Source organism: Astatotilapia calliptera, chromosome 7, assembly GCF_900246225.1.
Source record: "Astatotilapia calliptera chromosome 7, fAstCal1.2, whole genome shotgun sequence".
Taxonomy (NCBI): domain Eukaryota; kingdom Metazoa; phylum Chordata; class Actinopteri; order Cichliformes; family Cichlidae; genus Astatotilapia; species Astatotilapia calliptera.
Genome location: NC_039308.1, coordinates 6,677,745 through 6,699,837, shown reverse-complemented (window position 1 = coordinate 6,699,837; position 22,093 = coordinate 6,677,745). Strand labels below are relative to the sequence as shown.

Genomic DNA, 22,093 nt, shown 5'->3' with positions numbered 1-22,093 from the left:
AGATGGTGACAGCTTGAGGCTTCATGACAGCATACATAAAGCAGTCTATGCTTGCTGACTATTTGAGGGCATTCCAGTTACTGCTGACGGCTCCACTACAGCAGGAAATCAAGCAATTATCAAGCAAGCAATTTAAAAATTGAGCATTGCACAAGAAAAGTCAATTAAACTGTGAGGAGAGAGCCAAAGAGACATGGCTCTGAAAGGTTTCTTTTGTTTGTTTTTAATTTGCACAATCATATGACTCAATTACTAAGCTATTCTAAACCAAACATTGCTCTTGAAGCTGTTGACGGAGCATGAGTATGAGAAGCAAAAATCGTCGCCTGAATTATCACGAGCATTAGTGCAAGTGTTTCCTGTTAGCAAGCTTTGGCTCTCCTTACATGAGCTCAGGCTTCTGCCGATGGATGAGAGCACAGAGGGCCAGGCCATTCCTCCAGGAAGATGCGAGGTTGGTGACATCGACTCCCTGGTACCCATGAGTCTGCCTCTGACACCAGTTCAGCAGGCGGCCAGGATGGACCTCAGACTCTACAGAGAGAAACAGTCTGTCAGCATGCAGCATCACAGGAAAGGGCATCTTCATCGTCACCATTATTTCCTCAAGGCTGGAAATGTTCCTCAGACAGTGCTGACACTATGGCACGTTAATAAAGTACGGGTTGGTTTGAACTTGCAAAACCTGAACGACCTCCCAGGCCTGAAGCAACACTGGCAGCAGAGCACATGCAAGGACATGCTTTAAATCATGACCGTAAACTCAAGCAACACAAACAAGAGAAGGAATTAAGAGTGTCCAATGGGTCCCAGTACTCTTTCTGCAAAAACACTATAGGTAGCGGGACTGGGAGCAGTGGGGTATCAATGCAATCCCCTGCTTCTGAGAAAACACCAGTATCCTCTTCAGTGCATGATTTTAAACAAACTTATGAAATAGCACAGGCTTAGTGAGAATTATTAATGATTTTACATGATAAAAAGCATGTGATACTAATATGTCATGTCATACGTCATGCATCTTCCTTCCTAGCACAAATAACAAGACAGGCCCATGCAGCGACAGCTGCTTGTCAGCCTCGGACAACAACTTAAAAGAAAACAAAAATGCAAGAAAACGGACCAGATTCAACAAACACCGAGTACAATCAGATCACGAATCCTTCATATGATGTTAAGCTAACAACAGCCAGTTCTCCATTCTTGATGCACTAGTTAGTTAAACTCCACACAACAGGAAGAGCAACCTGTGGGAAACCTTTATTGTGCAGCTCCTGAAGAGCTGAACTTGACTTAGCTGTTGTTAAACTAAAGTTTTAAGCACTTTTTCTGGGAAAAACGCTACCTTGGCTACGTTTGGGCTTGACTTATGCTGCGTCACTACTATTGCTATATAATATGTTGCTGGTACTCTGTGGCCACAGATTTACAGAAGCTCACTGCTCTTCATTTTGGTGCAGCCTGCAGCACAGCTTTTATTTATTACAGATTAGATCCATTTTTTCCTACATTCTCAAAAGTATTACAAATTTCCTTTGAAATAATACAATATAATTTTGAGGCTCTATTGCAAAACCCTAGTCCTAATTAGTATAATATTCCCAGGATAATCGCAGCTCTTTACCAACTCCATTTTTTTTTTAGCTCTCCAGTTAATCCTGTGCTCCAATACTGCCATCATATTATTACAGGGAGGCCGTCTCAGGGCGCATCGTTTATGGGGGCAGGAGACATGAACACTGTTAAAATTGTTAATATTTACCTTTTTTTTTAAATTTTATTTTATTTACAAATGCAATGTTTGATTACCCCTGCATCCCAGGTTTTAGAACAGATACTTCCATAGTGCCTCTGAAAAGTACGACTTCATGCAACATAACCAAAAGTACTAATATTACTAAATTGAGCAAATTTAAATGCAAAGCCCTACACTGTGTGCATCTGCTCTTCCAGATCATATCAGGTCAGCTCATGCATGAAAGAGGCCTCATGTTGGACCCTCGTGCAGGTGTAATGTTATCCACCTGTATTGTCTGCAATGAGGCGTGTCGAGCCTGTGACTGAGATGGAGCTAAAGTTTCCCCTCAGGAGGGCTGAGCAAGCATTCAGTATGATGTCAGCGGCCTTCCTTCTGTGAACCAATCTGAGGAATTTATTCAGACTCTTTTTTTGGGGTATTAGATGACATTGCCAACCGGTGCTAAGATGTTTTTGGAAACCTCGTATGAGCTTCTCAATTTGATGTTTCAAAGAAAGCTTTCATGCAGTGTTAATGAGGCTGCAGATGCATCCAGGTCTTACTGATGAGTCAGAATGATCAGATTACTATTAAAAGAAGACTGGGAGCTTTTACAGACTAATTAAGTCCCACCTGAGCAGTTGGCAGCAATCCTTTATGCCGCTACATATTAGGCACATCTACAATCTGCTCTTTGTTATAGCTCCGTGAACAAAGTAGATTGGCTGGGACTGTAATCTCCAATTTGTGACTATTAAAGACTCACACAGCAGAAAATGAAGCTGTTCGACATGCTGGGTCTGTCCAGATGCATCAAATGCTCTCAAAGTGCAAAGGTCCAAGAACACAACGAGGAGAGCTCGATTATCATCAACTGTCTTTTTCTGTAATGCACTATAACGTTGAGGTTCTTTGATGTTACCATTGGTTACAACTTGACACGATTATAATTAAATCCATTATTCATGTTTGATGGTTGGAGTGCACTTTGTAGCTTGGAGGAACATCTACCTTTCCTGGACAGGTTGACTGATCGACGTGCTGGTCCTCCTCTTTCTATCTGACCTGGTCCCTGATGACCATCAATGAACAGGTGACGCACCTGGAAGTACAAAAATCAGGAGGCCTAATGACATATAGGTTCTAGGGATGTGCAGATAGAAACTGTAGGCTGTCGACTAAAATTTGTATATTTTTTTTCTTTAAATGTTACATTGGTACATGGCATTTGAACTGCAATATATATGATACTGACCACAAAGGTTTCTGTTGGAAGAAAATGTACTTGGCACTCTTTCATTTCCACATTCAGTGGAAAGATTACATGATTGTGTTGACTGCACAAAAAAAACATTTGAGTTTTCAGAGTCTGCAGGCTTCCAGTGTCACGAGAACCAATACTTTGAGAGATGTTTTCTCATTTCCTGTTTTGATCTTTTGAAACTGATTGGCTGTTATTGTCCAATGGCTATGAAGACGAAAAACAAAAGACAAAATTTGGGGGTGGCTGTAGCTCAGGCGGTAGGAGCAGGTCATCTACCGATCGGAAGGTTGGTGGTTCGATTCGCTTCCCCCAGTCTGCATGCCAAATATCCTTGGGCAAGATACTAACCACAAATTGCTCTCCGATGCATCCATCGGAGTATGAATGCGTGTGTGAATGTTAGAAAGCACTTAGAAAAATGTGCTTGTGTGAATGGGTGAATGCACAAGTTGTATAAAGTGCTTTGAGTGCTCAGAAGAGTAGAAAAGCGCTGTATAAGAACCAGTCCATTTACCAAATCCAGGAATATTTGTGTGACCACGGGTTTGAAGATGTTTGGTGTTGATGACTACTTATTTTTTTGTTAATGTAATGAAACAGCCACATAAGTTTGTTTATATCAATGTAGGGATGTCAGATTCCACCCTTCTTGATTTCACCAGACAGTCCCCATATTTTCATATTCAGAATCATAGCAATTACTCCTTGATGACCCCTCTCAGCTGCACCATAGTGCTGAATCATCAGAATTTGTGATGGCAAATGTGATATATTTGCATAGTTCAAGTGAGCATACTGAGTTTCCCTACTGCCCTTATTTGCAGAGCTGAATATTATCGATGTAAATCTAGAAACGCAGCTCTCACTGAGGGTGTAGTTGGTTGGTGCCAAAACACCAGCAGCAGTAGAGATTTGATCTCACACTGCAGAATTTGTAGAGAATTTGCTCAGAAAAAGTTTGAGCTCGTTGTCGATGCCTTATGGAGAATAACTGAAACATCTAAATCTCTTCAAACGCGGGTTTATTTATGTGACATCTACCATATTAATGTGGAAACGATCCCCTAACATTCTAGTTTATAATGAGGTAGACAAGTAGAGATTTCAATCCAGTATTTCTGTTAAGTGTAGAAGGCAACTTCTTGCCTTCTTCCTTCACAGGTACCCTGTTGAGCACAGGACTCACCTGATGTGGGCGCACACAGCTGGCGTTGAGGTTGGGGTAGCGGGTAGCAGGGTCAATGGAGTACTGTTCAAAGTTTTTACTGATGTTCTCTGGGGTGGTCTGGGGTAGAAGACGGTAAATGCTCTCCCTGGAGTAGAAAGAAAGATTTAACTATCAGACTTAAGAAAGAACAGCTTTTAAAAGGAACCCAGAGTTCTATGACTTAAAAGTGCATTCATGTGGAAACAAACCAGCTCAGGCATTATTAGAAGACATAATCCGTTTGAATCCATGAACATGCTCACACACCTCTCAGCCAGGATCTCCAGTGGGCTCTTTCCTTTTGCCCAGCCCTTCACCATCCATGCAGTGTCAAAGGCAGCCAAAAAACCCCGAGCGCAACCCGTACCCATCGGCCAGAACGGCTGTAAACAGAAAGCATGACACACACAAGCTGAGCCTGGCACACAATAAGAGCAGTGTTGGACAACTTTCACGACACTGATAAATAAATACATAAGTACATTTTATTCTAGGCACCTGTCAAAAACACTCAAGATCACATTAGAAGACTTAAAAATATACATCTCATTAAGTCAATAAAAGATTCAATAAAACAGTTAATAAAACAAGTTTACAATACATAAAGTCATTATTATGACCAGAGTAGCAGGTGGGAAACGATCAGACTGTGTGTGGAGTTTAACGATGGTGTTTGGAGATGGGATCTGAAAGCAGAGAGTCGGTGTTATGGATGTCTGGTGGGAGGGAGTTCCACAGGTGATGGACGGACAAGGTGAAGCCTGTCGAGCCCATAGCAGTCAAACGGGTGGATGCCACAATGAAATGGAGAAACGCACCCAGAAGTTCAGGGAGGCACTTAAGGTTAGTGACTGCCTTGAAAGCTGGGAGCAGAATTTTGAACTCAATACAATATTGAACCAGAAGCCAGTGAAGCTGCTGAAGGACAAGCATGATGTGGTTAATGGACGAGCTGGTGATGGTGCGAGCAGCAGAGCTCAGGAACAGCTAAAATTTATGGTTGAACTTGAACACGCGGGCACGGCAGTACTGTTGGGTGAGACGGATGGAAGCGATTAATGTTACGAAGATCAAAGTACGATGTGAGGGTGGAAGGACAGTGCGCCGTCAAGGATGACACGCAGACTCTTAACCTGAGCGGAGGGAGAAACCGAGCGACTGTCAATGAAAAGGGAACGCTACAACTTCTCATACCTCAAGCAAACTATCTCCCACCAGTGCAACCAGCAGCTGGTGTCCATGTTTCTCCCTGATCAAGGCGGCGTTTTCTGAGGCGTACATGCAGGTGAAGTCAAACATGGCTACATCTGGCTGTCCGTAGTGGTTGATGGCGTAGTCCAGGGATGGCAGCTGGTAGTTTGTGCCAAAATCAGCCGCTTCACGAGCATATGAGAGCAACGCTTCCTGATTGACGTTGTCAGGACTCAGAAGCCGTTCAGTTTCCATGTAATCCTGCATTAAGAAGAAGGAGACAGTTAGTTTTAGGCACATTGTATTGACAGTTGCTTTTCCACCATATTTAAAAAGTTAGTGTTATCCCATCATTTTTAATCAAAGCAGCAAGGCTGATGGTCAACGAAGAAATATTAACCGGGATAATTCAGAAATGAGTTTTATATTTCTGCTAAAACTTGATGTAAAAAAAATTAATTCATTAAAAGGCTCAACACAAAGACACCGTCTTTCACTGAACACATGCGTCTTTACCTATATTACTCCCACTGTGGGGGAAAACATCTGCCTTCTTTTACACTGTGGGGACCTCATCGTCACAAATTATCTTAAAAGAAATAATTACATTTTTTAAAAGAAATAGTTGTAACAGGTTTAGGGAGAGTTTCCAGGATCTTAAGAGAAATCCATGTAATAGTCTTGAACTGGTAATAAAGGTATGTGAGAGGGGAGAGAAAGAAAATTAATAAATAGCCCTCATACGTATGCCAATCCATCCCCAATACTCTAATACTCTCGTGTGTGTGTGTGTGTGTGTGTGTGTATTTTCAGATAATTGGTTTGGCAGACATTACTGGGTGGTTAGACTGAGGGTCACATGGAGCCTTTCCAATATGATCCAGTTGATGTCCTAATGCAACTGTAATAACCGCATTTATAATGTCTAATCTCTTTAATGGTGTGTGTGTGTGTGTGTGTGTGTGTGTGTGTGTGTGTGTGTGTGTAGCGCAGCGCATGAGCGTTTAATTAGAACCCCATTCATCAACCTCCTCTATGCCGACCCGTCACTCACTGGTCTGGCGAGCACGCACGCATTCCTGTTTGGGAACGGCCTTTGAATCCTGGAACCAGGGTTAACCACAGAGGGAGGGTGTGAACTGTGACCCATTGGAGTCTGGAAGAGTCGAATCTATGTTTGTGTGTCTGATTAAATCAAAGTCAGCTGAGTAAACTTACATTAATGATGACCCCTTTGTCCAGCAGGCTCTGCTTTTTTGCAGTCATGACAAAGTAGTGGGTGTTGTCTTTGTAGTAAACTATGTTCTCCAAGTCGATTCCTGCAAACATGAACATATTTACTTAACAGAGGACGTTTAGCGCAGGAAGGAGCAGCATTTAGAGCGGGAGAAGCTGTCATTTTCCCACTGCAACATTCTTTCCTGACTCACCCGTGTCCTCTTTGAGTTCCAGAAAGAACTTTTGGTTAAAGATGAAGGCCACGCCACTTATTTCTTCTACTTTGGCCTCTGCTGTTGTGTTCCTATTGACAAAGTTAGCCGTTATAGCGATGGCCAGCTTCCCACGAAACTCCTTGCGCCTGAAACCTGCAGAGGTGGGGGAGGAAAAACAAAAAACAAAAAAAGGGTTCAAACATTTCAAATCATTTATTATTTCCTGAAGTTGGTAAATCAATACAAAAGTATTGAAAATACAATCCACAAAGCTTCACTTTGTTTGTTCCAATAGTGGGAAAACAGTAAGCTTGCTCCTGATGACCTCAGCGATCTGGATGTTTTGTAAGGCAAAGGCTGAATTAAAAATGTAACTCAGTAAGAGTCCATTTAGTGCTTTACACATGAGAATGATTTTAAAAGTTATTCAAAGGGAATGCAGTGATTTCTTTTTTACTGAGTAATGTGCTCCACCTTTTTGATGTTTGTTAGATTTCTGCAGAATTATGAATGAGCTGTAGTTTTACTATGACCTGTAAAGACACAGTTACAATAATCCGCTGAAGATGTGATCATTTGAATACTGTGCAAGCAAGATTTTCTGCATCTGCTTCAGACTGAAATCCTTTAATTTTTCCAATATTTTTCCTATGGTACTAGCACGGTAGGGAAATGCACTGTTGCCTCACAGAAATAAGGTCCTGGGTTTGAATCCAGGCTGGATTTACAAGAGATGCCTTTTGTGGAGTCTCCAGGTACTCTGGCTTCCTCCCCAAATACATGCATGGGGTTAAAATAACTGGTGTCTCAAGTGGTTATAGGTGTTTCTGTGAGTGCGTCTCTGTGCCAGCCCTGTGATAGACTGAAGATCTGTCCAGGGTATACCCTGCGTCTTGGCCTATGACAGCTGGGATAGGCTCCAGCACCTCTGATGTAAGGCTGAATTTGTGCATCATGTTTTCTAGATAGGCTGTTTTCTTTGGGGGTGAAAACAACCACCGATTTGCTTAATGCACTTTTTGTTTAAGTGTAGGGGAACTGCAATCATGTGGTGACACTGATGTGTAGAGTTGTGTGTCATCTGCATACGTTTGACAATAAATGTTATAATACTCTGAATGAGAGGGAGCATGTAGATATTATTCCCTCAATACCGCTAATGTACTCTCCAAAATCCAAAAGTACTTATCAAACAGGCTCCAAGTGTACATCACATCCTTTATCCCGGGACAAGACTCAGCGGTCCATCTGCAAGGACAGAGATCACTCTTTCGAAGATGCCAATGTTCCCATTTTGGACAGAGAAGGCCGACGGTTTGAAAGAGGAGTGAAAGAAGCCATCTATGTCCACTGTGAACGGCCATCTTTGAACAGAGGCGGTGGTTTACGACACCAGCTGTCTGCCATCCAGTGTTGAGATCCCTTCCCAGATGCCTTAACATCACATCCTGGGCCTTTTGACCTCAGGAAATCACATGATAGGGTGGGGCTAGGTTTCACAATGAGCTCACCCGAAACCTTGGCTGATGGTGACCTACACCCGTTTTCACACCTTGGCTCGTGTGATTAGGTAGAGGATCATTAGGGGGTCCAGTGTCCCTCTCACTCCCACAGGGCTTAAATCTGGGACTCCCCACCATTTGACCCTAGAACTGCAGAAACTTCTTGGATGAGAGATGAAACGTCTTCAAGCAACTTAAAGAAGTCCAGACGCTTTTCTTTCCAAGCTTCTTAGACTCTTTGCCATCCTCATCATGGATATGTGGAATTACTCCAAGTCTGAAGAAAATCCCTGCAGGGCCTAACCATTGGGGAATTTAGTATTTTTAATACAGATGCTGCAATTCTCAAGTTATCTAGTGTAGATGACAGTCAGGAGTTAGTCATAATGTTGTTCTTTCCCTAACAAATAATTTGCACAAACACCCCCCTCCTACTAGTCGACCATTATAATCCTATTTAGAATATTCCTTGGAGGAAAGTCCCGGAGCAACATGCAGTTGAAAGAGTTTCTCTGCAGTCATGGAGACACCAAACCTTCAGGAGGATGATGCTTCCCATCAGTCGTCCTTATGGGAAAGTAAACATGTTCATAACACACATATGCCACACACACTCACACACGAGCAGAAAATAAACACTGCAACTTGTACGCTTTGACAAAGCCAACAAAGCTCTCCAACAGTTCATGAACCAGAACACCCCTCTGACCCCATACGCACCATTAAGCCTCCAGCTGAAACTATGTCAGCAGGAAATGCTTTACCAAGTGGCCGAAAGCAGCTTTGCGCCACCTCACCTCATTTCCACAAAAAAAACAAACAAACGGAGCTTTGACTCCTGAAATGTAGGTCCATAACAAAGTATGACCCACAGTACCACTCGCATCTGTAACCTATAATCTTTTCTCACCATCTAATGTGCTTCTGCGTCCGTCAGCTCCAATCACCACGTCAAATTCAAAGTCCGAGACAGGATGGCCAGAGGGTCGGATCTCTGCCCGCCAACCATGACCTGAGGAAGAACACAAGGAACCATATATGATATTCAAGGACAGTGCAAGAAAACACAAGCAGGAAGGCAGGAAGGCACGCTCAAGTGCTGATTTTAAAGAAAAACACGAAACAGAGCAGATGAGGTTGGATCTCAACTACCCTCTCAGTGTCACATAGTTGTGTCATGTTCCTTGGAGTGTTAGAGTGAGAAAGTTTCTGGACATGCTGTGTGGGACATGCTATTTTAAGACTTTCAGAAAACACAGCACAGAGTTCAACTAAAATTTAACAGCACACTCAGTTTCTTTATTCTCCACACAGTTTATTAGAAATACTCTATATACACTTCAAACGTGCGATCATTTTAACATGCACTGTGTGTAGGGAACTTTCCTTATATAGCCAAGATATGCAGGCGGGTCCCAGCATGTCACTGCCACTCGTGACACTTTAACATACAGATAATACCACAAATACACACCCACAGACACACTTGTCTTTCTGTATTTGTGAGGATACTTACTGACTTTGGAACTGAAAATGGCTTCATAGTAGAGCAATGCACTGACTCACACACTGGTGTAATGAATTTGTTCATGAGGACATACTCACCGACATCTGTCTGCTCCTCTGGTGGCTCCAGCAGTTTGATGAACTCAACATTGACGTGAATCTCGACACCAAGGATCAAGCTCACTTTTACCAGCATCAGTTGAAGCTGGCGGATACCTGGAGCAGGGGCAAAGAGACAAGTATGTTCACAGAGCAAACCAAGAAAAGAACCATCTCTACTGGCAAAAAACAGCAATTCTTCATACTTAGTAGTTATTGACACACATCAATTAAATCTCCAGAATAAAACTGGGAAATTTTAAAAAAAAGCCAACGTCCTCCAAGATCCATGATTATAAAAAAGGCATTCTTCTAACCAAGCAGCAACTTACAGGGATAAAAAGAAATTATGCCAACAGAGAAGTGCCAAAAATGACCCGAGCCCATTCCAGGGTGGATTTTAAAGTTAGAATGAACTTTACAGGCTGTAAGCTGTGCTCTAAAGCCTCCATAACAACGCTATGGTGGGTGGATTTTCAACAACTAACCCTTAAACTTTAGGAAGGCTTAAAAACAGGTGGCTTTTCGTTTATTGTCATTTAGCACTAATTAACTAATGACCAAAAATGGTTTAAAACCCCCAAATTCTGGGTGTTGATGAGCAGGGGAACAAATATAACTAAGTTTAATATATACAACCTTTGGTATGGAATGTGGTTTACTGATGCTTTCGTGCTGATGTTTATTTTGCTGAAATTGGACTCAGATGAGTTTTTAATGTTATTTATTCATGAAATAAATAGTTTGGGGGTTTGAACCTTTTTATGCTTCTTAAGTAGGCCATGTCACATAACTCGAAGAACCGCTGACACAAAAAGGTAATCACAAGGATTATAAAAATAGAGCTTTGCTGCTGCTGCGACTGAATGAATCCAAAGCAACAAAGACAAGGACACCGTACTTGTGTGGATCTGTCACATACAAATCTGGTACAACAGAGTACTGCAACCAAACAGACCATAAAACAGACTGACAAGAGTAGATACTTGCAGAGACATGGCAACAGACTCTCAATGAGTCAAAATTTAAAATCAACATAAGCATGATTTTTTTAGTTTTTAGAATAATATAATGCGAGTTGTTTGTACATGTTTCCACTTGTGCTCCAGAATGAATTAAAGTTAGGAGAAGGACATGCAGTGGGTGGGTGTGGCGGAGGAGGATGCTAGGGATAGGATGAGATGGAGGCAGATGATCTGCTGTAGCAGCTGGAAGAAGATTCCCCCTACACTACTGTAAGAATCTGATATGCCGAAGCATTTACACTGTACTCACATGCATTAGCAAAGAATGCCCGTACAGTACAGATGTGACGAGAAGTGAAGAGAGTCAGCAGACCTCATCTTTGAAATGAGATACATGACAGTTACTAAAGCTGGAGAGCAACAAGTGCGAATGGAAATGTGAATGGTAAATGGCCTGTATTTGAATAGCGCTTTACTTAGTCCCTATGGACCCCAAAGCGCTTTACACTACATACAGTCATTCACCCATTCACACACTGGTGATGGCAAGCTACATTATAGCCACAGCCACCCTGGGGCGCACTGACAGAGGCGAGGTTGACCACCACCAGTAGGCAACGGGTGAAGTGTCTTGCCCAAGGACACAACGACTGAGACTGTGGGAGCCGGGGCTCGAACCGGCAGCCTTCCGATTACAAGACGAACTGCCAACTCTTGAGCCACGATCGCCCCGCTACTTGCAAGCTGCAGCAAGTCAGGCTGCAGGAAAAACAATCCTCCTCTCACATGACACAGAGTCACACATCCACTTCTGTGACGTTGGCTTTGGTTTTGTGGCCAGACAACATCGCATTTACTGCACAGTAGTGATTTCTCACACACACAGTGCACTTACTCAGAGGCAGGAACCATTTACATGTTATGGCTTCACAGTACTTTGCATGTTTTCTCTGTTAAAGCACTACTGCGGTGCCACTCTGAGGACTTTACAGCCCATTTTATTTTTACAAATGTGCTTCAAACGCATCACATGCAAGAAATCATAAAGATACCGCTCCAAACAAAAATAACATTAGAAATGAAATTAGATTAGAATTTGAAAAATCTGATTAGAATGAATACATAAAAAAAAAAAAAAAAAAAATCAAACCAATATTAGAAAATTTTCAGAGCGATTAAATGTTCTATAACGTAGAACTTTTGCCAGACTTGTTTTATAATCTGACACCTCTTCAGCTGGCATAGGAAATTCACGTTTAGTTAAGACTAAGGGGTAAGAACCCTGGGCATCCACTAATGTCTGTGCCCCACCCCTTACACACAGAGTGGAGAAAGTAGCAACTTCCTCTGGGCTAAAGGATGGTACCAACTTTCAGCCAAAGTACAAGCCCGACATCAAAGCTGGCACTGCACTTCCTCAGATCTCACAAAAACCACATTAAGAGATAAAAGATGGAAAATTTCCCAAAATATTATTATAGCTTAATAAAATTTCAGACAGGCAGAGCAACTGAATTTTAATTCATTTTTCTTATGTCTCAAATGAGATTGTTTCATGACTATATTATCAAGATACCATGGGACTCGTGTTTTGTTTCCTATTACAACCATTTAGAACCTGGTCAGTAAATAACTTTAAAAGCAGATGAATTATTCAATCATAAATTGGAGCCATTTGAAAAGAATTAGGATGAGTCTTCCTTCCTAGAGCTAAAAATCAAAGAATGTGTGTCACAGTTTAACTTTCAGTCAACTTCAACAAGTCTGCTGCGCTGTTTGTTTGGAAGATTATCATCAAAGCTTAAAAAAAGGAGACAAATGATGTGTGCACGCTCACTGATGTGGTCGATGGAGCCAGCACAGAACTTTCCGTAGAACTTCTTGGCCCCGAGTCCCCTGAGGTCGTGAATGGTGTAGGGCCAGAGGTGGAGCACATTGTTCCTGGAGAAGGTGTCTCTTTTTTCAATCACCACCACCTTGCAGCCCAGCAGAGTCAGCTCGATGGCCGTCCGAAGGCCACATGGACCGCCGCCAATGATCAAACACTGAATGGGAGAAGATTTCAGTTTTAAGAATCTGTACTGCAACACAGGAACAACTCCAGCATGTCGTCTGCCTGTCTGACTCTCACTGTCATTGTACTAGCTTGTTTAACACTAGCTTATAAAACAAGGGAGCTCACAGAGAGGTCTGAAGGCAAACGGCAACAGACAGTAACTGAAATGTTCTCTTGCATGTTATTCAACCCAATCAGGTTGTGAATCACTCAACATACCTAAAATATCAGCATGTAAGCTTAAACATATACTTTACAGATTACTGAATTTCAACCCCTAATGCAAATATGCCATGCATGCAGCTGGAGTGGGAAAGCATCATTCAAATGTCTTGCAGCAGCTAGCGCCCCTCTTTTTAATCACAGTCAGCGCCTCATTTCCAGCTATTTTACAGCTACACAGGAAATTACGTAGCCAAACAGTTAGCACAGCAATTTGGATAATTTTTGTTAGGGTACATTTCTAACGGCTACCTTATTAAAAAGAACAACGAAAAACCGATAGATTCACAGAACTCTACAAAGTCCCAAACTGCTAAATCCTCTGCCCTCATTTTGAGAATAGATACAGTTTTAAAAGAGAGATCGCCCACCCAGCCTTAGGCCCACCATTTTTCTCCTGGAAAAAAAAAAGCCTGAAATAATAGTTTCTGTTATTTTTGGCCAACTCCCAACCCAGCCCTTTTGTGTCAATCTCCCCTCTGTGAGTCTCTGGCCTCATTTCCCTCCAGACTTCTTATCTTCTCCTTCAGAAATGAGCTTTCCAGTGCTGCGTTAAACACAGTGCTCAGAATATCCATTCGTTTATGGCGAGACAAAACTCACGTGACAGAAAATACCAAAGAGGAGATCCTTATTGTATCACATGAAATGCATATGTGAACTTTCATAATGTTTTTGAGCAAATAATACTAAACTCCCAGAGAGCAGCCATTTGGTAAAAGCCTGGGGATGCATGTGTTAAAAACACAGGTTACACTAAGTAAATGTTTCTGCATGCATCTCAGTCATCGATTTATATTAATTCTACTCCTCAGAGTTTGGATCATGTGTTTACTGCTGTTCAACAGCCTTCAACACTATCAGAACAACATCACACAACCACTTCAGAACCTTCAGAGGTCAGTCGTGCTTGGTCTTTCTTACCCTCGTGCCTTGGCAGGCCTTATTCTGGCTGTAGACCTTTTGCTGAGCTCTCTTGTCCAGTTTGGTCCAAAGGGCTTTGACTTTCCAGGTGCTGACTGCCGCCTTCAGTGAGTTATAGAAGTTGCTGTGGTCCAGTGGATCCAGCTCCAACTGCCTGCAGAGGATGCTGAAAGCCTGCAGAGTCCCTTTACAGGTAGATGCCTGGACAAAGTTCTCAAATAGCTGGCTGGCCTGAGCCGTACGCTCATCCTCTTTCTCACCCATCTGCCCAGTTGATGACCGGTGTGTCCACTCTCCTTTAATCATTTTCTTCCACCTTTGCTCTCTCGCTTTTTTTATCCTCTCCTTCCACACAGTCAGCACGGGACTCCCAGCATTTGTGCAGTGTTCAGCTGAATAAAAGAAAACAGATTTTTAGAAACAGACACAGGGGAAGAAGACCAAGAACTTGTTACAGAGTTCACAGAAGTAAATCTGTCAGCGAGGGAAAGGTGAGATTATCATTTGGTGCAAAGTCAGCAAACTAAAGTTTTGTTTTGTTCCCCAGGTTTAGCTGGATATTCTATATAGAGAGTTTTAATGTCCTGGTGATTTCTGAAATTAAAGTCAATTTAGATACAATTTTAAAATAAATGCACAAATAACCGCCAGGAAAGACTTCAATATTTGTCAAAGGTGACGAGATTACTTTGTTATAATAATTACAAAAAGATGAGGTGCTTATGCCCTGCTCCGTTCTGGTCATGTTTGCGACTGCAGTGACATCTTTCAAGTATTCATTTTGCATCGCTGTCTGGAAACACCCTTGTAGTTCCTGCAAGGTCACGTTTCAAACGTAAATTGCAGAGGTCAGCATGTTGTCTCATATAGCCAGAGTGTCATGTCCTGCATTCTGTGTGAGGTATCCGGGGACTAGCACTGCTTTACCAATACATCCCTGTACAGGCCTACACATCCACCTCCAGCCAACGACAAGCCTGTGGAGTTCAAACAGTCTTAATAAGCTGAACATAGTTTTTGTCCACTGTGCAACAAAGATATTTGCCCCGACTACCTGATAGGATTATGACCCCATGTGCATTTGGAGGGTTCAGCTGAGCAGTCATGGGAGCAGCTCAAACCCTGTAGCTGCAGAAATACAGAGAAAACACTTTCACAGTTATAATTATGTGCCAGCAGCAACTCAGGGAGGCTCAAAATGTGGAAAAAGCAAAAGCTAAGGAAGAATACATCACTTCTTCTAAACCGTGCAAACTGATTTATGTTCATAACTAAGAGCTCATGAAGATGACGACCAAATATCAAGATAGCAGCACTTCTCTGCTGAGTATTTATCCTGAGACAGTTCGTTCCATAAGAGATGTTATAAGTATAGTCTGCACATGTCAAGTCTGGACATCCTGTCCCAAATCCATGAGTCTCTATTGTTGAAGTCAACAGTCGCATCATAAAAGCATTGATAGCTGCACTATTCAATTCTTTAAGGATGGATTATGTGAATATTAACAACTTAATCCCAAAGTTTGAAGAACATTCATCCACCCTGTAAAAGCTTATAAACGGCTTTCTGGGAAATGCTTCTCAACTCATTTCTCACAACCTGACCAATTAATCACCACAAAATGTTCCTATTCAGGAAAGTAAACACCCACCTTGTCACTGTCGATGTAAATGCAACGCTGAAAGAAAGCAGCCTCTAAATTTGTCATGTACATGTACTGTTCAGCTGGTGGATGTTCATGTTAAACATGGAGAGTTTCAGATTACTAGGTCAGCGAATGCAAAACTAGTTCCTGTGATCCAAAGGCTCAGGTTTTAAACAGAGCGCTCTGACAGTTTCCCAGTAGTTTCGTTTTTTTAATTTCAGGAGTTCAAGAATTAAAATACGAAGCTTGAAAATAAGATTAATGATATTTTCACTTTAATATCTCAGTCATTAATACTGGACCTTTGTTTTTGATGTCACACTTTTCTTTTTTTTTTTTAAATAAATGATTAATAAGTCTAATGTTCAGTGAGACATAGGCTCATACTGCCTTTAGTTAACATGTACTTGCCTTCACTTTTGGCGATTCCAGTGCTTTGAGGGCCAAAAGTCGTCAAATGTCACAACATTTGACAGTTAAATTCTACGCTTCAGCTGATTTCTCTGCATACATAACACTTCCAAGCATGCACACCACATTCACTTCATCTGTTTGACATTTCAAATGACAAGACATCTGGCTGAGAATCCCTACTGCTGACTAGTGCATTCAGCAAAGCACCACGGGAACATCAGCATGAGTATAAATCCTCAAAACAGTACTAGTCACTTGCTTAAGATATGTCATTGACCCTAAATTAAGCTTCCCTCATCTCCACAACTACATCCCTACTATTAGGCAAGTGGCCAGCACCAGTGGATGAAAGCATGAGCAGGACCGACTCACAGGATCCAACAGTACATGCACTCAAGTACTTACAGGTAATGTTTTAATGTACTTTTATTTCTACGTCTACTGAATCATATTTTGCCATGCAAATGTTGTGCTTCGTACTATTTAGATGCCTGGTAACTCTTTATTTTCTTTATTTAACTGTTAAGTAAAGATTCTAAATACTCATTTAACAACTATTCAGTGTTTAACTCTTGTATTACTTGCTGTGTAATTCCATCTGTATGAGGGCACAGGGTTGAAATCAGCTTTTCAGACTTCCTGTGGGCCCCATCGCTTTTCTGTTAGTCCTCCATTGGCCACGCCATGACACCCCCGACTCTGTTATGTTTGTTGGAACGTGCTTTGGAGCTGCTCGGCTGAATAGACCATCTTAAATTACCACAAACATCTTTTTTTGCACTACTTCCTCCACAACAAACTGTAATACGCAATTATCTCTAGCTTCAATCTCTACTCTTTAAATAAAAGTTTAAACGTTTCAGAATTTTACTTTGCTTAATACCTCCTTGTATATGCTTCGACTCAGTAACTTCCTTAATATTAAAAAGTATTTTTTATTCTATACGTCTCAAACTATCCCCAAAAACAGGCTTGCGTGTTATTTGAAGCCAAAGCCAAACCATTTCCTGGATAACATCTCTGTCAAAGTATCACATCCCAATCGCTGGAAGCCTCTCAGCATCACTGTTACAGTCATGGAATCTGCTTTCCTGGAGGAGCTGCGAGAGGGATCGCATTTCTTTCATCTACAGACGGGAGCCGACGTGCGCGCTTACGCACGCAGCACACGGCATCCAAAAGACCTGAAACAGAATCGCATGAAAATCTGTGTTTGTACAGGAGAGTGTGCGTCACGGCAAGGGATGTGCATGCAGCAGAACACCTGGTGGGGCCTTCACTTTGTGCCAGTCACATTCCCCACACTCCGCAAGAAAGACAGACCTTCCCTTTAAATCCTTGAGTGGCCCAAAGGGGGGCTCAGGTCTCTGCTACCGAACAGTTTGGCAGCAGACAGTAGCGTCTCAATTACTATTCCTCCCCCGAAACACTCACACATGCTTATTTTAGACCCTTCGTGCCATTTTAATGGAGAAAGTTTTCTAAAGCTTTGTTGCCGGTTTTCCCATCTAATTGAAATAATACATGAATGCATTTAGCAGTTTGCCTAGCAAAACACCCATACTAGTTTCACATTTAAGCTCCCTTCCATATCAATTCTAAAGGAAACTTGAGACACGGCTCAGAGCAAATAAAATTAAAAAAATAAAAAATATCGAGGAATGTGTTTGGAAACTGCGTCCTGAAAACAGCACGGAAGCCAACTGTTCTACTTGCAGCTCCCACTGACCAGCTGGGTCAGGAGAAAAATATAGTAATGTGTGTGTTGAGATTCACAGAGCTGGAGGGTTATGGGAAAAGTCCTAACCTTGGAAGCTGTACTACTACTGTATATAACCACATCTGGCAGGGTGCATTCTGGGAAGCATGATAGAGGAAGTGGTTTACTTTGTATCGCCTTCCAAGCTCACTTCTGTCTCACAGTATATCCATATCAGCCTGCATTTCAAGGCCTGTTTCAGTCACAAACTAACGCAACAGATGAATGTCTGCAGCTTTTTTAATGCCTTTTCCTCCTACAGCAAGAGGAATAAAGTTTACGGTGCAAGGTCATACTGAAGTATCGTGTTCCTATTTTATGCAGTATGCACTTAAAGTTTACAAATGAATACAATTTGGGCCTCCAAGTCTCACCGCCCTGTAAGTGGAACCTACACCTGACAGCCCCTCCACACACACGTCCAAGTCTATTGACACCAAGCATTCATACACTGTATATTTCTATTCCCGAGTACTTGAATGAGTGACCTTTTAATTAGGTTAGTCATTTTAGTTGTGTCGGGTGTCCACAGTGATGATGTGATATGAAATACAAGAACACTTCAGAAGTAACACAAGGCTAGATCACTTATGGATAGTTATTTATGCACCGTATGCATACATTGTGTGTTTGTGATACCATCCTGATACATGTTAAAGGCATGTGTATGTGCACTTGTGCAAACTACAGAAAGGAAATGTGCGTTTAAAGAGTTTCTTTGAGACAAAAGAACCGGCTGCATCTAAAGGCTCCATGTCAGGTTTTGTTTTTTTTAATCCTTATCTCTAGATGATGTCAATGACAGTGGTATTCCTATCATAACTATCTAAGGAACACAGCACTGGCTGTGCATAGTACCCCACCCAGCAGGCTCTGTTTACAGGCAGCAGCCAGTTAGAAGACAGGTGGCTTAAAGGGAGCTTAAAACAGCTCGTTTCAGACTCAGGGTGAACTGAGAGACTGCACCAATGACCAAAGTAAGAGAAAGATTATTTTTAAGTTAATTTAGTACAAACTAAGCATACATAGAAAGAAAATACAAATCTAAAATGAATTTAAAAGCCATTTTCTACTTTTCAAACTGGTTTTGTAGGTCAGGGTTGACTCAGCGTGTGAACGTGTGTGTTGGGGGAATCTGTTTAATGTAATACTATCCCTCTTTGAGCCTCTGCTTAGTTAGCAGTTGATATCGGAGAGACGTCACAGTTTATTTTTTTCCACACCATGTGGACAGAACCTAAATAATTTGAGCTGCACTTGTCAAAGTGGGTTAAATGTCTTGATGCATGCTCAATCATCCAGGTAAGGAAACCCCAAAGCGTTGATTCTGTTCATGTGAATGGCAAAGCACAATCAAAGCTAAACAACAATGTTTCATTCACAAATAAAAAGACTATTTTGCATGATTACCTTGTTCCAGGCTTTACTATATACTTCAGATAAAAAACTATATGCTTTTACTATAACCATTGTTTCTTAAAGTAATGGAAAAACACTAAATGCATCCTATAAACACTTCATCGTGGCTCTTTGCACTGATTGTTCTGTATGTTAATGAATGCACAAAGTCAATACCTGTGGAGACTATTTCAGGCATAAAATAAATATATATCCAGAGGTTGTCCATTACATTAAATGGGCTGAGATGGCTCTGTAATGACATTTAAAGTGAGCACAGAGAAGGCCTGAGGGAATCTGTGTGGTTAAAAATCAAGGGCTTTCCTTCACTTAGTACTTATCTGAATCTTGTCTTTCAAGAAAAGCTGTTGCAGCATTATAAATCTTGACAGCAAGCTATATCAGCTGCTTTCAAAGTGACACACCCAGACAACACCCAGGGTTTGGGATTCCCAAATCCTTCACATCTCCAGGAAGTCAAAGGAGGTCAGAAATCAGAGCAAGTTTAGAGCTACGTCTGTTTACCTGATTGCAAACTGCACAAGATAACAAGTCCCTTAGTTACAAAGAACTGGAGCGTACAGGTGACAAGCAGAGCAGGAGAAATGTGTCCCTGGACTTCAAACAAAGCAACACTTCAGTCACAATGACAACACATCATTACCCATTATAACTGCACTTGCTGACTCTCAGTTTTCCTTTGTATCCTTTGGAAAACGTGTGATCTGTAACACTTCTCAGTTCATTTAAAACAATACAGAGTACACATTGCTCTTTCCCATGTGACTGATACCACGATCTCTGGTACAAATGAGCATCTTCCATACGTCACATACTTCGAAGAACTGGCTAGTTTCTGGATTTATAAGATGAAACGCTCCCAAACGTTACAACACTGGTGGTCATTTGTAAATGTAATGCAAAGCTGTATACTACTTTATGTTTCATTACACAGAATCCTACATTCATGTGGAGGAATAACTATAAGGAGCACTGACAGTAGATTAAAGCTTTTAACTTATAGAAATGATTTTTTTTTTTTTTTTTGATTGATCAATCAATGGTCAACTTTCAGTTTGAAGGATTTGTGGACACTGTCACATTTTTTATAAATCTGAAATAATGTTAGAGTTTGAGGACTTGCTCAGTCAAGCAGCTGGCATGGGCACAGTCAATAACTGTATTATAAAAGGGACTGAGCTTTTGCAGCCTAAATAGCCAAGTTTTAGGATACTGACCTCAGCTGCAAGTCATGCTCCTTATAATCATCCTCCAGTCTCTAAATTCAGAGAGCATGATTTTTCTAGTTAATATCAAATTACTGGAACAAGACAAATGTCGAGCAAAGGTGGAAAACTGTGGAAAGAAACGTTTGAGTCAAAAACGGTCACTTGGTGAATCAGTGAGTTAGCTCAGCAACTGCAGCAGCTCAAACTAGTCCTGCGAGTATAGTTACTAAATTAAAAAGCATCTAGATGCAAATATAAGATCCAGAGAAAGTAAAGCTACCCGTACCTGTGTTTAGAGCAGATTAGCCAACACATCTGATAGATGAATAAAGTCATCTACCATGAAAACTCACCGACTGTGGTCAGGTATTCTGAATGTAACGACTGTCTGCTTTCATTTGTTTTACATTATAAGTTTTGTGCTGCACGCTCAATCTGAAAGGATCATCTACTGAAATTTTGTCGGACACAGACTAAAGGATTAATTAACATCTGTACTTCTGGCGTTACCCATTACAGTTTAGTGGTGTAGTAGTAATGCTGGTGTATGCAACAGATTTTACCTGGGCAGGCAACCCAAGTGGCATATTTGGCAGCTAATCGATTGTGTGGTTTTGTTGTTGTACTCTTTAAAAAAATCTGTCAGAGAATGAAACTATTTGTGGTCAGTTTACAAAGAGACAGCGCTTTTGCTTTTATTTTGAAAGTTTTATTGTCTAGCAGTCCTAAGTATAATTCAAGAGCAGATCTTGTCTTATGTTAAGACTTGAACTAGAACCCAGAACCTGCATCAGGGGGAGAACCGATCCCTGCACCTTATCAAAACTATGGAGCAGAACATGACCGCTGTGGCCGGCTGCAGTCGGGGTTCGTTCTCGTTTCACTGGAGAGGCAGCTAAATATATCGCGCCATTTATTCATCACAAAGTAATTTGCAAATAAAATATTTCCAGGAAGCTTTATTCCCTCCCACCCTTGGGAACAAAGAGTTTGTGTTTTTGTGGAATAGGATATTCACAGAAACCAAAATTAGACGCTTACATTTTATGCTTTTTGAAACTGACCTCTGAATGACAACAAAAGACTAATTGGAAACTCACTGACAGAATGACAAAGATGTATATTGAACCCAGTCTCCAACCCTCAATGACAGATGAGGTGTTCGAGCCTATTTTAATAATCTGCCACAAACAGTGTAAAAGCTTTTCAGTTGTAGGTCACAAGACTTTGTTTGAAAAAAATTAATTACTTGCCACGTAACAGAACTGTAGTTGTGTGAAGTTAATGGCCTGTCCAAGAGTGCTCTGAGAGAGGGATCAAAGCCGAGTCAACACGTTTCTACCCAGACAGACTGGATGCCAAAACAGAGCGAGAAATGACAGGGAAAAATACAAACTGGGGGTGTAGAGTTCAGAGAACTGAAATTTAAGGAATTTGAATCTGATTGGAGTGCAGGACTTGGCCAGGAGACAGCAGCAGGGATTGGTTATGAAAAACAGGAAATATGAACAGCTGGAACGTGTGGAGCTGCTGTCTTCAG

At 41.5% G+C, this 22,093-nt stretch overlaps 1 protein-coding gene across 5 annotated transcripts in view; it reads right to left on the bottom strand.

The window, feature by feature from the left end:
• mical2b (microtubule associated monooxygenase, calponin and LIM domain containing 2b) overlaps positions 1-22,093 on the bottom strand; it is a 58,693-nt gene that overhangs the window by 25,261 nt on the left and 11,339 nt on the right. For all 5 annotated transcript variants that reach the window (XM_026172763.1, XM_026172760.1, XM_026172761.1 and 2 more), the window contains exons 2-12: positions 14,108-14,499; positions 12,743-12,950; positions 9,941-10,057; positions 9,246-9,347; positions 6,831-6,986; positions 6,619-6,719; positions 5,404-5,661; positions 4,477-4,592; positions 4,189-4,315; positions 2,750-2,840; positions 387-534 (exon numbers count right to left, since the gene is read on the bottom strand). In XM_026172763.1, coding sequence (XP_026028548.1) covers positions 387-534; positions 2,750-2,840; positions 4,189-4,315; positions 4,477-4,592; positions 5,404-5,661; positions 6,619-6,719; positions 6,831-6,986; positions 9,246-9,347; positions 9,941-10,057; positions 12,743-12,950; positions 14,108-14,413 — 1,730 coding nt within the window. In that variant the 5' untranslated portion in view covers positions 14,414-14,499. The remainder of the gene's footprint in view (positions 1-386; positions 535-2,749; positions 2,841-4,188; positions 4,316-4,476; positions 4,593-5,403; positions 5,662-6,618; positions 6,720-6,830; positions 6,987-9,245; positions 9,348-9,940; positions 10,058-12,742; positions 12,951-14,107; positions 14,500-22,093) is intronic.